The sequence below is a fragment of the Micromesistius poutassou genome (genome assembly GCF_964030765.1).
Source record: "Micromesistius poutassou genome assembly, chromosome: 1".
NCBI lineage: Eukaryota > Metazoa > Chordata > Actinopteri > Gadiformes > Gadidae > Micromesistius > Micromesistius poutassou.
Genome location: NC_140271.1, coordinates 13,914,376 through 13,931,265, shown reverse-complemented (window position 1 = coordinate 13,931,265; position 16,890 = coordinate 13,914,376). Strand labels below are relative to the sequence as shown.

Here is a 16,890-nt window from a genome sequence, read left to right as displayed (position 1 = left end):
GATTTAGTCGTTACAAGAAAATGATGGTTATTCCTATTCATCTGAATGCAATGTTTTTGACCTCACAGGGGCCAGCTCTACACTACAAGAGACGAGCTGAACGTAAACTACAACTTCGTTCCTCCGAACCCTGTGTTCCAAAATCAACAGTCCACTGAACGAGTTGCACTTACATATTTTCAGTATCATTTAATTTATTCAATGTAAATATCATCGCAAAAATTCATCGCAAAGCAGCATTTTTACTTAAACTATTTTTTCTATAGATATAAATAAATGTCTTGTACCGTGTATAAAAACATTGCTTCTGTATTCAATCGCTCATACTCTTACTATTATTTGAATATGCCATGCTTTATAAAGAAGGCAGTATATAACCATATAATATACATTATAACAGGAATAAATTGAAAAATAAAAGTGAAAAATGCCTAATCATGACCATCTATCATTCTATAAAAAAGAAGATATTTCTAAAGAAGATAACAGGAGTTATGTTGCATACACTAATTACAACAGTGATGCCATGTGTGCTGGCCATTTTGGTCATGGGTATTGGCCATGTATCCTGCTCACTTCCCCTGCTGTGCCGTCCCTCTTCCCTTACCCACCGGTCTTCCTCTTGCCATACCACTTGCTCTCCCTGTTCTTTCCTGTCCCCCTGCTATGGGGAGACTCCAGGTCTCTCCCTATTCCAGTAGATACTTTGGCTGTTTTTTTGACAAACACACACCCATTGGGCATGAAGTCCTACTTCACCATATTGTACTACAGTAGGTGATAAGAATAAATAAGAATTAATTCTTAACACCTACGAATTTTCAAAACGTAAATGGGTCCTTTTTTGTCATTTCAGAAATATTTTCTTCATATTTTGTTGATGTATGGACCGACAAACTCCATGTCCCCGGTTTTGATTACAGAACACACCTGTAGTATACACACAAGGCATAGTTATTTCACATTCGTTTCTAAAATAATACAACCGTCAAGGACGCATTTGCTTTGATGTACTTCCTACTTTCACTTCTCTGATTAAGTTTCGATTCTGCGGAAACAACCCATCCCTTTATAGTCCAGTGCCCTCATCCTCCTGTCGGACATTTCAGCCAATGAAATACTTGCATTTGATCAGTGGGAGGGAATTGCGGTTTTGCTATAAACGCACACACCTTAGTTTAGTTTGGGACTCGTTGTATAAACAAGGAATCGTCAGCAGCCACCTCAGCAGGTATGTTATGTTTTTGCTTTATTATACCAAAATACTTGGAAGATGTAAAATGTAGGCCTATAACTGTTTTTTAACGTTCCGCAGACTCTCAAAGGGATTCATCATGGGCGTATGTGGCATACTGTGTAAATCCGTCATTCTGATTTTCAACATCTTGTACACTGTAAGTATGAGTAGAACTACACATTAAGGGTAACGATAGCCTACTTTAATGATGCACATAATCATCAACATGCAATCATTTAACTGAATAAGCAATCCCAGTCAGGTTTTTATTTTTATTTTGTAACGTGGTTTTTAAGTAAGCCACACCGTTACAGTACAACGTGGCTTGCTTCACACATTAATAAGACACAGAATAGTAGGCCTATGTGACGTATTAGTGTGGTTGCAAAGCAAGCCACGCTATTGTTATGCTGTGCCATAGCCTATTATTATTATTATTATTATTATTATTATTATTATTATTATTAGGGGTCCTACTAAGTCCATCGAGACGGACCTTCTACCCGGGTAGTAGGCTATATGGTCCGTCTAGATAGTTTGTTCTGTATCGTCAGGTAATCATGCAATAAATCATAAGCCCATTAAAGTAGCCGACAGACAGGAAACTTAACCGTTTGCTTATTGGCCTTGCCAACATTAGCATGTCAGCATGCAAGCAGGTAATTGCGCAAGCAACGAGTTGGCTCATGCAACCACACACATTTTCCTCAGAAAATGCACGTTCAATAACTATGGCCTGGATTGTTTAGATGTAACAAGGGGCCAAGGACCCTTCGGTGGACCAGAGCATAACGATTTGTAGAGAAAAAAAAATGTTTTTTTTGGATATTCTTGAGAACCTTCTAGTTCAGATCAGAGTAAATGGATACAGTAGAATAGTTACATAGTGCGGGTTTTAACTAAGAAACATAAAAATAAACCCCCTTATTGGGTGTTTTTATCTCACTGATTGATCATTTTAATAAGTAAGTCTATTAAATATAAACATATTGCCCCATGTATGCCTACTTTCCTTAATGTTATGAATATAATTTTTTACTGATTATCTTGTCTACTTTAAATGAATCACAAGGAAATAACAGGACAGTAATAACAATTGCAAAGATTACAGTCTGGGTTGTCATATTGTCCCTGATGTGGTCCGGGTTGTCATAGTGAACCTGATGTGGTATGGGTTGTCATAGCGAATGGAGGGGGGGATTGTATTAAGCACTTTGTGTTACTTTTGCATGAAAAGTGCAATACAAATAAAGTTTGATTGATTGATTGATTAATTAACTGACAGGTGGTGGGTCTAGCCTTTCTGGGGGTCGGTGTGTGGCTGAGAGCTCGCTACCCAGACGAGTCTCTCGTGACTGGTGAGTATCTGTCTACAGCACTGCTCTGGTATTATAATCTGCAATATATACAAGTAAGGATTTGTGTTATAAGACAATCTCTCTCTCTCTATCTCTCTCTATCTTAGGGGAGTTTGTGCTGATAGTGGTTGGCATTGTGATGCTAATCACGGCGATCACCGGAGACCTTGGCGGCTGCAATAACAAGACCTCCTCTCTGGCATCGGTGAGATGTACCACATGCTGCCTCACCTAGTGTTCATAACCTAGCGACCCTCACCTAGCCACCATTACCTGGAAACCATTGTCTAGCAACCAGCCTCCCCTTGCAGCCATCACCTAGCAACCCTCATATGGCAAACCTTACCTAGTGACCATCCCATAACAACCCTCAACTAGGAACCATCACTCACCTAGCAATCATTGCCTAGCAACCATCACCTACCCCCCCCCCCCCCCCCCATACTGTAGCTCATCTTCCTCCCTCTTACTCACAGTTCTGTGTTCTGCTGGCCATCTTGATGGCAGCCCAGCTAGCCCTCTACGTCCAACGAGAAAAGGTAAGATTGTGTGTATGTGTGTGTGTGTGTGTGTGAGTGTGTGTTCAGTGTGACGGGAGTTCCTGGAGCCTGCTGAGTTGGTGATGCTATACTACCATGTCCTAGTCTTGTGATACGCCGTACTACTTATTAGACATGAAGTACGTTTGAAGTGAAATGGTTCAGGGATGCGACGGTGGTCTGACGGAGGTTCTCCTGCAGGTGGACCACCGTCTGGTTGAGTTCTACATCCTCCTGTACACGATCTATATCACCGCCGGAGACCCCGTGGTTGGAGGGACCCTCAGGGTGATGCACTACACGGTACGTAATAACCCATAATACTTACCATAATACTACAATACTACTGCATTCATACCATCAATTATATTACATAATATAATTACATTTTCCAATAAGAACCCCTAACCCTTAGCCAAGAACTGAGAACCAAACCTTCAAACCCCTCCAATAAAAACCCCTAACCCTAGAACTTAAAACCAAACCCTTAAACCCAACCCATACCCTTACCCTTAACTCCAACCCTAGAACCGTAAACAAAACCTTCAAACACAATCCATTGGAACCCCTAACCCCAACCCTAAGTTTGGGTTGAGGGTTTCTGACTGTGTTTGGGTTTCGTTTTGGTGATTAGGGCTTTGTTGTAGATTGTTGGCTTCCAATTAGGGTCAGGTTTAAGGTTTGGTTTTTCGTTCTATGGTTTGGTAGAAGGGTAAGGGTTTCCAATCAGGGATAAGTTTTTGGGTTTCCTATTAGGGTTTTGTTTTAGGGTTAGTAGTAGGGTTAATACTAAGGTTGTATAAGGGTTGGTATTAGGGTAAGTTATAGGGTTAGTACTAGGGTTGTAAGGGGTTTAAGGCCCCGTCCCATTACTCTCCCCTTAACGAGAACACTTGCTTTGAGTTCCCTCCACAGTAAAGTCCCCTCAAAGAGGGAAGTGAGATGGAAGATCTTTCGCTATGGAATGAGAAACCACTATAAATAATATTATTCAAATTAGCGTAGAGAACATGCTCCCCTACGTCACGCGCAGCATCGACGTGTCTACACTACAGGAAGAAGCCTAACTACTATTTTCATTCAAGATTGAAAATGTGACCCTTGTGTCGAAAATAAGACGATGATAAGTCAGTTCATCAGTAAAATATTTAACATAATGTATAACTGTTTGGGAAACATGCGAAAATTGCCGCTTGCTGAGTTCGCAGGTATCCTGGGTAATTTGTGATACTCCCTTAGCTGCAAGTGAGGTATTGGAGTATTGGAACACCCTACCCCTCCGTGGGAACGCGCAAATTCTAGGGCTAGGGCTCAAATCTAGAGCTAGGGGGAGTAATGGGACGGGGAAGGGTGTACTTGGGTAAGTACCAGTGTTAGCACTAGGTTTTTTGTGATTGTTTTGTATTCTAATTGCTCTCCTTGTTTCTGAAGCTGAACTGCTGTGGAGCCGTGGGAGTGGTGGGCTTGGACCCCGTCTCCGACATCTGCCCTGATACTTCAGGGTTCCTTGAGCGCTTCATGTCTGTAAGTAGACACACTAGTGAACACTAGTGACTTTACACCAGTGCCATTAGACTAACACTAGTGTTATTACACTAACAATCAGTCTAGCACTTCATGTCTGTAATACACTAACACTAGTGACATAACACTTTTGCCTTTAGACTAACACTAGTGTTATTACACTAACATGTCAGGCTACCACTTCATGTTTGTAATACACCAAAGAAAATTGGTCATGTTTTTTGTTTAATATAATGGTTGGCAATGGATGGTTCTGCCTGGTGCGCCAAATTTTTAGGCGGGAAGTAGGAAACTTCTTGTTTTAAAAGTTTTTTAAGTGAATAAGGCTAGTTTAGAGTTTATTTATTTTATACAGTGCTTCAGTACAAAATGTAATGTAATTCACAAAAAATAGTCATCAATAGACATTATTCGAGTAACATTACAATACTTGAGGCTAATGCTTAATGTCTGTAACACACTTACACTAGTTAAATTCAAATAATAACATAACTTGAGTCTACCACTTAATTTCCGGCGTAATCGTGCCTTTGAATCAAAGCAAAATGCAGTTCTTCGATTTGGTTGCAAACCTACCGCTTTGTCCACGTGAACACCCACATTTGAAATGTTTTAGAAGGTGCTGTAAGATTCAAGAGTTGTAAAGGAGCATTTCACAGCTGACGAAGTGCTATGGTATCCCTAATACATTACACCCAAATGATAGCTCTTAAATCTTATCTTAGACAGACTGCTTAATGCCTCCTCCTTCCAGCCCTGTCCTACTGTTCTGCTGGACGTCTTCTCTGCCAAACCTCCTTTGGCCATGGGCATCTTCTACGGCAACGCAATACTGATGGTAAGAACACCTTGTCTGTTAAAGAGCAACTTGCAATGTCGCATCCCCACTTTTCATGCGTGGGAGAAGTCTGTAGCAAATTGATTTTAAAGTCCCTGGTCACCCAAATCTAAACAGGGAAGTTAATAAATGAATGTTTGGATGGATGGACTTACACCGGGATTCCTTTTCTCATGTCTCTTCTCCTCCCATCGCCTTATTCCTCTCCTCACTCTTTTTCTCCTTCTCAACTACCTAATACACACAACTTCCTCACACCTCCTCCCAACCCCTCCACCACCTCCCACTCCTCCGACTCCACATCTTCGATCTCCCACTCCTCCACCCCACCAACCCATCCTCCTCACCCCTCCTCCACCTCCAGCTCCTTTGTCTGCTGTGCAGTCTGGCTCTGTACAAAATTCTGAAGATGGCTGCGTCCCCTCGCTACATCCAGCTCACCCAGTCTGTGGCCTCCATCTCTGTCCCCCAAGCCCAGGCCCACCTCTACCCTTACCTCTACCCTGGTGACGGTGTCATCCTCACCTCCATGGAACCCGACCTGCTGGCAGAGGCCTAACTCTGCTCCTCCTCAATTTCTCACCCCTTTGGTTAGGCATGTGGTAGCAGGCTTCACCTCCTATCCTACGGTCTCCCTGACCCCCACTCCTCCTTCTCCCCATACTCTGGTTCTCCTTCCACAGGTAGCAACCATGGCGGCTGCTGGGATCCTCCTGGGACTTCAGAAGAAACGCATGACCCACCAGCCCGTCCCACAAAACATCAGCATTTACTGAGCTCCTCCTCTGCCCAACCACCACAGTTTAGTCATCTCCTCTCCCCTTAAACAACTTTGAATATGTCAGTCTGGTTTTTATAACCCTTTTTAGAAAATGTTGCATTGTTGGTAGCCTTGCACCGTCGTTCACTTAACATTCCAGTTGGTATTCTGAAAGTTTATTCCAGTTGGTATTCTTAAACTGCACATGTGAGAAATTACATGGGCAATTTGTAGTTACATTAGTTTTATTATATATTTAAAATAATGTAATAGGTCGAGTGTCAGGTCTTGCTCTAAAGTGTTGTTTTCACGTACATAGTGCAATGCGACATGAGCCTTTTTTATGGAAAACGTAATGTTCATATTAATTATAGTTCACATTCGGTAATAAAAAGGTAAATGTGGAAGGATGTTATTTTAATGATTAACATGTGAATATAGATTCACACTCCTAGCTTTTCCTGGTTGTTTTGGAAATATCAATCGTAACTATACAAATATATACAAATTATTTAAACCCTGGTTACATAATTACTAGTCACTTGAAAAGGAATTTCTATGCATTCTTGGATATTTTGCATTTGCATTGCCACTGTAGCCACTGAGTCTGATACTGAAGCCAATTGACTGACTTCTTTGTTATTGATTCCTTTAACTCTTGCCAACATGTCCACTTCACCCTTAGTGTATTGTAATTACCTTGGTCTCTCCCGCAATGGTCACTCCCTCACCTATGTTTTCACTACCAATGATGTGAACATTTCCCTATAAGAATCATGTACACCTATTGTCTCATTGAATGTATGCTTGGTAACTTTGCTGCCTGTATCTTCCCATGATCATGCTCTATTAAATCAAATATTCTGCTGTCCAAAGTGTCCTAAAAATAAGTTATTCTTCATCATGTGTACCGGCTACATTTCTTTGCAAATGAGAACCAAGTTTGACTGTAGACTCTTAAACTGTGTTTGTGTTCTGTTGAAATAAAAAAAACCCTTAATGAACAAAGTCGTCCCTTACAGTCAGTAGACAACCTACTCACTTAGAAATTTCGGAAAAAAAAGATGGTGCAATGATTCAATATTTTATTGAAAAAAATACCTCTCAAGCAATCCTCTAGTGTCACATCTTTATTTACATCATTCACTTTCATATATTTACATGATGTTATTACAGTTGAAAGTTTCTTTTTATGGTAGTGCTGGTCCTGGGGAGAGAGAAAGGCAGTTGTCAGTTTGTGTGGTGCAGTGACTGGACCTCCCTAGTCTAGGTACAACCACCTTCATTGTCTTAAAATCCCCAAGCCAACATATCAGTTTCCGAAGTAACATCAAAACATGACTATACTTTAAAGACAAGTACAGAGCTGATTAAATTACAAAGACAACATAAGAAATGATTTGTTGTTGGTTGATAATATGGAATTTGTGAGACTTTAAAAACCACCATTTTATTTGAAAGTTACCGTTCCAGAAAAAATTTATGTGACGCATTAAAAAAAACTAAATACACTACTGTGTTATATACCAATTATTAGTATTAGTATTGTAATAGCATAGTTATTAATGACAATACATACTGTCAGGACAACATGTAAATAATCCATCGTAATCGTGTGTGCGTGACTCACAGCCGGTACAGTGAAGTGAGCAGTCGGCAGCATTGGAACACACCTGGCTGTAGCACAGGAAGAACACCTGCAGGACCAGCACATTTGAGGTCAGAAGAGGCCCTCCGCCATCTCAAACCAGAAATAAACTAAAAACATAAAATGATTACATTTGTTTATTTTAAATGTATATATTTGACAGTGTAAATGTGTTTATTTCCTGTGCCAAAATAGCTCATTTGAGACAGAGAGACGCAGACAGACAATTTTTGTGTGTTATCGAAAGAGAGAGAGACCTCAGGATCCTTCGTATCAGAAGGTCCATGGCTGGGTGGCTGGAAGGAAGGGGGTAAGCCCAGGAAGTGGGGGATGGTGATTCTCAGGGCGGAGGGGGTTGGCTGGCTCAGGCCTAGAGGGGTCTGGCTCCAACACCTGGAACCCAACAAGAATGGTGAGGGTTAGACCCCTAGCTGAACGATTCTTAATGTCCGCAGACTACCTGCAGGCATCCTAGAGCAAGATGACTACCTGTTTTAAATCACTCTAGTCTCTTAAGATAAAAACGTCTGCATTGTAAATGTAGGAAACTGTCAAATGGAGGGTTAAGGTGTCAGGACCACCAGAATCCCCCCTCACCCATGGTACAGGAGCATCCAGGCAGGGTGGGGGGTCTGGATGTAGGCCAGGCAGTAATGGACCAGTAGCCTGGAGCCCATTCCCAGGGCCCTGACCTCCAAGTGCAGGGGCCTCCCCTGGAGCAAGCTCAGGGGCCGGTGGAGCTCCGGGAGGAACTCCGTGAACGAGGCGTCTGGAAGCAAAAGCTGGAATACTGATATATTTCACCTTTGAAAAACCCTAGGAATACAACCCTAAAACCTATGGCTAGGACTGCAAACCTAGGAACCCCAAACTATTAAACCAACTGCAGCAACTTAACATTAGGGAGCCAACTCTAAAAACCAAACCCCATCCGCCTAACCCTAGCCACCAGGACTAGCACTGGAAAGAATTAGCATTCCAGTGAGACGCTAACAGAGATACTAACACAGAACTAGAACGCAAAGGCTAGTCCAGTGCTAGATCTGTGCATCATATAGCTGATTCTGTTCTCTACAGATGGAGTAGAGTGTGTCACTTAACGTGAAGCTTTATTGATACTATTGCGATAATACCTTTGCATGCTTTACTACTCCCACATTTTGGTTTGGCTTGGTTTAGTAAGGATCATATCTCATCTATATATAAAAAAAAACACTTGTTGATTCACCTGGTATAAATGCTTCACAATGTCTTTTTAAAATATGTTTAATAAAAATTCATCATTCTATTATTATTTTTTAAAGTACAACCTGTGGCAATTTCTGTTTGGATGACCAGAGGGGGCTCTGTGGTCTGGACAGGCCTGACCAGGGTTGGATTCACGACCTCCAGAGTCACTGAATCGGACCCATCTTCTGATGACCTACATTCCACCGTAAATCTAAGGGGCGACATGCATAAAAATAAAGTCATTACAGACAACCGATCCAGGCCGTATCGTGGCGCAAGTTAGCCATTTGGGTTTGGGGGTCACTTCGGAGTCGGTGACCTTGCGGTGTTACCTCACAGGGATGCCCTGCAGAGGGGCTGGGTCTCCTGGAAGAGAGATGATGGCCTGGAGCTCCAGCTGGTAGATCATGCCCTCACCTTCAATCTAGCAGGACAGTAAGGGAGGGGATGCAAGTTCACCAAGGACTCTAAATGATCTGCTCCTATCACGTGACAACTTTATTCATAAGAATGAAGCCGTTCCCCAGATTTTCTCTGTGGAGATCCATGGCAGGATATATTCGCATTACGTTAGGGAAATGGCATATAAGTGGAGAGGGTGTTCGTTAGGGGTACAGAGGGAGATACAGTAGGGTGGAGAGGGAGAGGGAGGTACGCTAGGGGTGGAGAGGGAGATACGGTAGGGGAGACTACTTGCCTGCGTGCGCACCCCACAGCCATGCAGCAGCACAGCGTAGAGTTGAGGGTTCCACGGCAGCCTCTGGGGGGTGCATGATGCCTTGCTGCTGTCTGTGGACTCACTGTCAGAGAACACTGTGGGTCCCTTCACACAGTCCGGGACTCGGAAGATGAGGTGCTGCCCTACAGCACAATCTGACAGACACATAACAGATAAGGGTCAACTTAAGCTCTCTCCCCGGAGAACACAGGACACACACACACACACAGAAGTTACTATCCAGGGAGGGACGGACTTTAAACAAACCAACCACACCCCTCATTGTTGACTGAATAAAGAAAAAAAATGGAATGGAACAGAACTTGTTGCGTTGCCATGTGAACCGGGCTGAGAACAGCTTTTGGGTGCGTTCTTATTTGAATAGATTGACGTCTGATAAAAGTACTAGACTCAACAGGTGAACTCAAAATAAAGATTTTTTCCCCCTGTTGTAATGGCCTGGCTCCCTTCCCATACAAAAAGATATCTGCCAAAATAGACAAATCTCAACCGTTTATCCAATATGAGGCGGGACAAATTCAATGACGGTGCAATGAGATGAGCATTTTTAACAACAACAAAGATGGCTGCATGGCTGCTGCTGATGCAGAACAGTCTTTTGATTCTGCCATTGAGACATTAAGTAAAGAACCAACTACTGCACTTAAAGCTTTTGTTGAGAAGAAAGATTAGATCTTTCCATCTCGGGATGTTGCTTCACCAGATTGGTTGCAATAATTGGTTGTAGACCTATCCAAATGCATCCAGAGGCCTTGTGGATGCGCTTTGCAATTCATCTACCGATGCCAGGCTAGCACATGCTCAGCCTGGTCTTAATGCAAGTCCTCTCATACAAATCCGTTACCAGCCTCTATACAATCCCTATATGGAATAATGGAAATCTTTTTTATAATGCTTTGTTTAGATAATACACCTAAAGCTACTGTGCAGTGTCTTGCCCCACCCTCCATAATCACCACTGGGTTTTCTTACCTCGCCGCCCTTGTGCCTTCATGTCCAGAGGCTGGAAGGGACTAAACCAGTCTTGCCGTGCAGCGTTATCTGGGCTTAAGGCGCCAAGGTAAGACATGGATTGGTACTGGTCCATTCCCACATAGCTGTCCTCGGCGGCCGAGTCCAGGTAAACCTGGCCATCTGGTACAGAGGTCTTTCTTCCAGAAGCAGCACCCACTAGCAGCTCATCGGGCTGGTAATACTGGTAGTAACGGTAAGGAGCGAAGTCGTCTGCATCTGAAGGAGATTCTATGATGGTAGAAGAGGCTTGTTGGTCCTCAGCGTGGGGAATAAGTTGCATGTCCTCCATGGAGTGATCATTGGCATCAGAGTACTGGTGGCGGTCCAGAAGTTCTGGGTCATCTGGCGTATCCAGCTTGGTAGGTGAAGCAGATGTTTGGGACGGTTGTTTAGGGGACACTTCAGGCGAACCTTGACGATCTCCATTCAGAGACGAAGGGTCCGAGGCCTGCTGTCCACGATAGAGGTTATGGTAGAAATAGTAAGGGTGGTCGTAGACGTTCTGGAGGGGATTCCCGAGAAAGTCTGGGGAGGGTGTTGCTGTTTGAGTGGGGGATGTGGATTGTGTTGTCGTCATGGTTGTTGGTGGTGGTGGTGGTGTTGGTGTGGGGCTGGGTACGTGCTGCTTGGTTCTCCAGGTTGGTTGAAAGGGTGGATAGCCGAAGAAGGGGTACATGGGTTGATGGGGTGGATATTGAAAGTAGGGGTAGATGGGAGGCAGGAATGGAGGGGTTGGGCGAGTTACAGATCCATGTTCTTGGTTTATATCTTCTGGCTGTTGTTCTGAGTTTTCAGACTTGAGACCTTGCTGATAAGCTGTAGATACTGTTTCTGCTCTGTCTTGGGCTTCCTGTCGAAACCTGACCTCCTCATGCCGCATGGGATTCGGAGGAACCTCTCGTTGTAGAAACAAACCATTGTAAAAGTTGGTATGTTGTAATGGATAATGGGGTACGTAAGGAGGTGGGCCCATCGGGAGTCCGGTCCCGCGAGTCAGAGAAAGGGCTGGGGAAATAGTTGTTGCAACAGGGGCCTGGTTAGGCTGTTGCTGGTATTGGTACTGGTGTGACGGAGGCTCTGGGATAGGGTAAGGTGGTTTAGGGTTGTTTCTGGCTTCTCTGCGACTGGAGTCTTGATCGATGTAACCAAGCTTGGAAGCAGCAGCTTCAAACATTTTCTGAAAAAACTCAAAATAACCAATAGGTGCAATGGGGCCTGGAAACACGTGGGGTGAAGGTAGATTATCTGCACCAGTGTCAGACCCTTCAACACCACCACCATCATCATCACCACCACCACCACCACCAGTGTCTGGATGTCTTCGTTCAGTGACAGTCTTGGTACCGGAATGGTGGCGTGGAGCTGGTGAAGGGAGAGGCAAAGGGATTTTGGGGAGGTGATAAAAGTGGTAAAACTGGTCAGATGAGCTCGGAGGCTGAAGACCGGCTTCTCCAGCATGTTTCGGTGAGCTGGCAGGGAGGGAAGGAGATGGGGGGTCTTCAGTGTGTCTGTAAGTTAGAGGATCCGGTCTAGGGTTATGGTCTGCCCACTTCCAATCTTCCGGTCCTTCCATCGTGAACAGAGCAGGGGTTGGGACATGGGTGCCCAGGTAGCCGGTGGCTGGGGACCTTTGGTCGGAGGCGTGGTTCTGGTCCACTGGCTGGGGCTCAGGACTACCTGAGCGCACAATCCAGGCCGGAGGTCTGATGGTTACAGAAGGCTGGGGAGTGGGCTGAAAGGTGTCATATGACCGGAATACAGGAGGGCTGGAAGAGTAGGCAGGGTGGGGGTAGTACGGAGGGGCAAGGTAGAACGGCAGCGCCCATGTTGGAGGCTGAGGAGATTCCTCCTGCGAGTCCGGACAGGTCAGCCTCACTTCCTGTTCTCCTATCTGAAGTGAAAGGCTGTAAATTCCATCCTGGGAGATAAAAGATCAACTGGGTGAGGCTTACTGTACTAGAGATTTTGAGGAATATCTACACACTGGACTACTTGAGTGACTTTGTTTGCCCTCTTGAGGTTAGCATCATCCACTGCACTGTGTTGCACCGTAAAAGAGGAAGGTTTGTCTTGGCATAAAAAGGCTTTGGTCTTTGTTTAGTCTAATTTGTTCATTTAAAATGCTTATATTACAAAACACAGTACTAAGCCATAATGTTTAGAATATTTAGAGGAGTTTTAAACTGGAAATGGCAGAAGCTGTTTATCAATCAATCAATCAATAACCTTTATTTTCCCTAATTTACAGTGACGACGAGTATAAAAATGGACTAGTGTGTAATCCTACTGAGTACTTCACGTGTACCTCTACTAGATTGTAATACTGCAAGTGTGTAGTACTGTACGTGTACCTCTATCCGGACACCACAGGTGATGAAAGGGACCTTCACCAGCAGCGCTTGGGCCTGCCGGTGGAGGATGTAGCCGCACCTCAGAGCCAGCTCCGTAACCGGGGTCCACACCTCCCTCACTACAGGGGGTCAGAACCAAACGTCAGTTTGGTTCTGGGATGAGGCAAACTCCTCATCCCAGCAATGGGCGTGGTCAACTGACTATAATGGAGCGAAAAGCGACACCTTCTACCGCACTAGCCAAACTTATGGAAAATTAATATTCCCATTATAATTACCCATCACTAAATTAATATTTTCAGCTGAAGTTGGCCCGATGTTGGTGTTTGTTGGTACAGTGTGCAACACCTTCGCAACCAACTCAGTTTATAACAGAATACATAATTGATAAATTATGAACTTTTAAACACATGACCTAAGGACTAAAACTAATGCCGCTTTTCCACCGCCAGTACCAACTCGACTCGACTCGACTCGCCTCAACTCGGTTTGGTTGCGTTTCCATCTAAAAAAGTACCTCTTCAATGTGGGCGGGTCGTAGAAAAGAACCTCTCCACCATGGGCGGGTCGTCATTAGGTTTTAATCACGGGAGACGCGATTCCCGGGAAATCTGAATCTGATCAAGACTATTTCCTGATTCCCGGGAAAGGTTATGATGGGAAATAAAATAAAATAAAATAAAAAGCGCAATGACTACGCGTCTATTGTTGTCATACGGTAACGTTGATAGAGGCGAAACTCGAGCCCTAGGAAAGGAACGACACTGAAACGAAACAGCGAAACGCTGATCCTCCGGAGCCGGTCCGTGGACTCCAGCCACGCCGGACACACACAACCACGCCTGACACACATAACGACGCGCAGCCTAACTCTAGCCCCGGGAAAGGAGCGACACACACGGCGAAACGCTGATCAGTGTCCCCCTCGGGAGCGGGTTCGTGGACTCCAACCACGCCGGACACAACTTAACTTGAGTGAATATTCCCATTTACAGCCGCTGGCCAATCAGTTACCAGCAGCCTGTTTACGTCACACAAAAGTACCTACTCCGCTGGCATGGAACCTCGACGGAGGTAGTACTAAAAAAAAGTACCCGGTACTAGGTACCAGGTACTTTTTTTGCCAATGGAAACGCAAATAAGGCGTGTCGAGTCGAGTCGAGTAGGTACTGGCGGTGGAAAAGCGGCATAAAGGGCTGATTATAGTCCCAGGTTCACGCAACGCAATGGGGTTGCGGACCCTCCTTGCGTCCACCGCAAGGGCCTGACGTGCGCCTCCCAAAAATTGTAACCTTCCGTCGAGTCGACGCAGCCACAAGGGCTGTGATTGGTCCGCTCACTAAAACCCGAAGCAGGACCATAGACGTTCACGACTGCGTCAAAGCGTGGTCCTTGCGTTGCGTGAACGTGGGACCATAAAGAGCCCTTAACAAAATGGTCTTTTTTCTGGATCTATAAAACATGACAACAGTGTTCCAGTGTATGGCAGGAAAACAAAGGCGTGCATACCTTTCACATGGAGCTTTGCACTGGCCGGCTGACCGTGTAGGATGACTGTCATGCCGTGGGCGGAGCAACAGTGAGAGGAGCTGGGCGCTGGGCAGGACATCTTCACCGGGACCCCCCTCCACAGCAGCCTCAGCACATAGCTGTGGCCCTGACAACAAGCGGGACAGGTTCAGTGACTCCTGTTGAAATACAGTCTGCACCCCATCCACTGCAGCACAAGCCCTTATTCATTCATCTGCGCTTGTCGCCTCTTCCCAGCAGCAATGTTCAAAGATTTTTTTAACTGAATGAAAAGCTTGCAGGGGGGGGGGGGGGGGGTGGGGGGTACCTCCAGAGCCACATGACAGCCATGGTAGCGGGCAGTGAGGGCTAGGTCTCTTCCAGTGGTCTGGAGAGAGAAGCCACAGTCAGCCGTCAGCTGAGACAGAGCCAGCCCTGAACCGTTACCTGAAAGAATAGCAGATCAGAAAGGTCACAAGACGTTGACCTTCCCGCAAGCATTTTACTTAACCTACAAAAAGGTTTGCATTGTAAACTAACATATATAAGATTGGACTATTTCATTACAATGTTAAAAGAAACCAAACACACACAATTAGAGCTGTTTCAAAGAGAGCGAGAGCTTGATTGATTGCATTAAATTGATCATTGCACTGCCCGTTGTGATAGTTCGGCCCAAAGTCACTTCCAAATAAAGGGAGAAAGTAGAAAGTGCCTTTAATTTGGATTTAGTTGATAAAAATGAAAGAATATACAGAAAATATACTATATTGTATTTTGTACTATATAGTATATTTTCTGTCTATAAATTTCATATCTCGATAACAATATAACACAATTTGTGTTATATCATTATCGAGATATAAAATGTATCCACATCTTCATAAAAAGAAGTCTCACACCAACACACCTACACCACAATGGTTCAGATGTAATCCCTTACCGCGGTCCAAGAGGAGCTGCCCCGCTCGCCTCCGTCTGATGCGCAGTCTCATGGCTTCCGGTCCGCACTCCACCATGGGGTCCTGTCTCAGCCAGCTCTGCTCCGAGTCGGACCCCCCCAGACCCCCCTCCTTCAGCTGAAAGGACCCCAGCGGACCTGCCAACACACACCATGGATGAACACACACACACTGTGGTCCTGATGCATTTTCTCAACTTTCACCAAACACTCCTGACTTAAACATTTCTAACTCTTAAAAGACCTCCAGACGGCCTTCTGAGGTATCAGAGGCAAAGCAGCCTACTCAACGTTGAGCATAGCCTACAAGACGTACTTGAAACGGTGGAAAAGGATTGGTATCCTCCATTACGTCCGCTGGTTTCATTCTGACCCGTTGGAGACACCCCACCCGGACCGAGGCGGAGCTTGAGTGGAGTGCAGTGTTTTTCTGGCGAGTACACACTTGTTTGTTCAGAGGTCTGCGGATTCGGTCCCAGACTCACACGGTTGACCGGGGGACTGTGGTTGAGAGGTGTGAAGTTCGACACGGTTCTCCGTCTGAACATCCCAGAGCCATCTGGTGGGTCGCGGGGGAAGCGTCTTCCCCCGGTACCCTCTGGCTGGCTCTGGTTCGAGGGTGTCGTGGTTGATGATGGCGACGATAATAAAACGGGCCAGTCCTTTTTGAAACCATTACGAGGTGAAAGTAGTGTCCGTGGTTGTGAGGAAGACACAGCAGGCCAACAGTCTACTGAGTGATACATTATGGTTGCAATAGTGAACAAAAGGAGGACACTGCCTTGGTGTCCGCTAGTGATTATTTGCATTGTCAATACGAGTATGTCTGCATAAGAAACACGGGGGGGCACGCGACGAAGCTCGGCCACTAAAACACTTCCTGGTGCCACACCTGTGCACGCGCCAAATTAATTGGTCTTAATTGGAAAACCCACCTCGAAGGTGCCGCGGAAAAGCGGGGACGTTGATTCAGATGATTTTTTTTTTTTTATAAATGTTTCATGTCTTTTTAGTTTGCATTAAAGATGAATGAACTGTTCGAAATGTAAGCTAATACGGCATACTATTAACTTAAAAAAATAATTAGGCCTGTTGATTGCCTATTTTTCCCTGATTAGAAAGAAAAAAAGCATTCCCCCCTCTGTTTTTTTGACAAATCGCACCCTGCGGGTCTGTATAATC

The 16,890-nt window shown here is 44.8% G+C and overlaps 2 protein-coding genes across 3 annotated transcripts; one reads left to right on the top strand and one right to left on the bottom strand.

Moving 5' to 3' along the window:
* Positions 1-1,153: 1,153 nt before the first annotated feature.
* Positions 1,154-7,131, top strand: cd9r (CD9 molecule related). Of its 2 annotated transcripts, none has more exons than XM_084488599.1 (9): positions 1,154-1,231; positions 1,316-1,394; positions 2,523-2,595; positions 2,703-2,800; positions 3,072-3,134; positions 3,336-3,437; positions 4,566-4,658; positions 5,413-5,496; positions 6,180-7,131. In XM_084488599.1, the coding sequence occupies exons 2-9, from the start codon at positions 1,335-1,337 to the stop codon at positions 6,270-6,272; spliced, it is 666 nt and encodes a 221-aa protein (XP_084344725.1). In that variant the 5' UTR covers positions 1,154-1,231; positions 1,316-1,334; the 3' UTR covers positions 6,273-7,131. The 2 variants fall into 2 exon arrangements, with proteins under 2 accessions (XP_084344725.1, XP_084344724.1); XM_084488598.1 differs by lacking the exon at positions 6,180-7,131 and adding an exon at positions 5,861-6,171.
* Positions 6,451-16,517, bottom strand: LOC311395886 (uncharacterized protein; the record flags this gene model as incomplete). The annotated part of the gene is made up of 13 exons (XM_084488784.1): positions 6,451-6,455; positions 7,887-7,953; positions 8,162-8,297; positions 8,502-8,673; positions 9,215-9,345; positions 9,467-9,558; positions 9,832-10,007; positions 10,846-12,805; positions 13,239-13,357; positions 14,748-14,895; positions 15,076-15,194; positions 15,691-15,846; positions 16,025-16,517. 13 exons carry the CDS (start codon positions 16,515-16,517, stop codon positions 6,451-6,453), a joined length of 3,774 nt encoding a protein of 1,257 aa, XP_084344910.1.
* Between the last annotated feature and the right edge of the window lie 373 nt (positions 16,518-16,890).

Excerpts from the sequence above, each read along its gene's own strand:
- cd9r (XM_084488598.1), top strand. The coding sequence starts at position 1,335 with ATGGGCGTATGTGGCATACTGTGTAAATCCGTCATTCTGATTTTCAAC. Across the intron at positions 2,596-2,702 it reads AGACGAGTCTCTCGTGACTG|GGGAGTTTGTGCTGATAGTG; the intron begins GTGAGTATCTGT and ends TCTCTATCTTAG. Across the intron at positions 5,497-5,860 it reads ACGGCAACGCAATACTGATG|CTCCTTTGTCTGCTGTGCAG; the intron begins GTAAGAACACCT and ends CTCCACCTCCAG.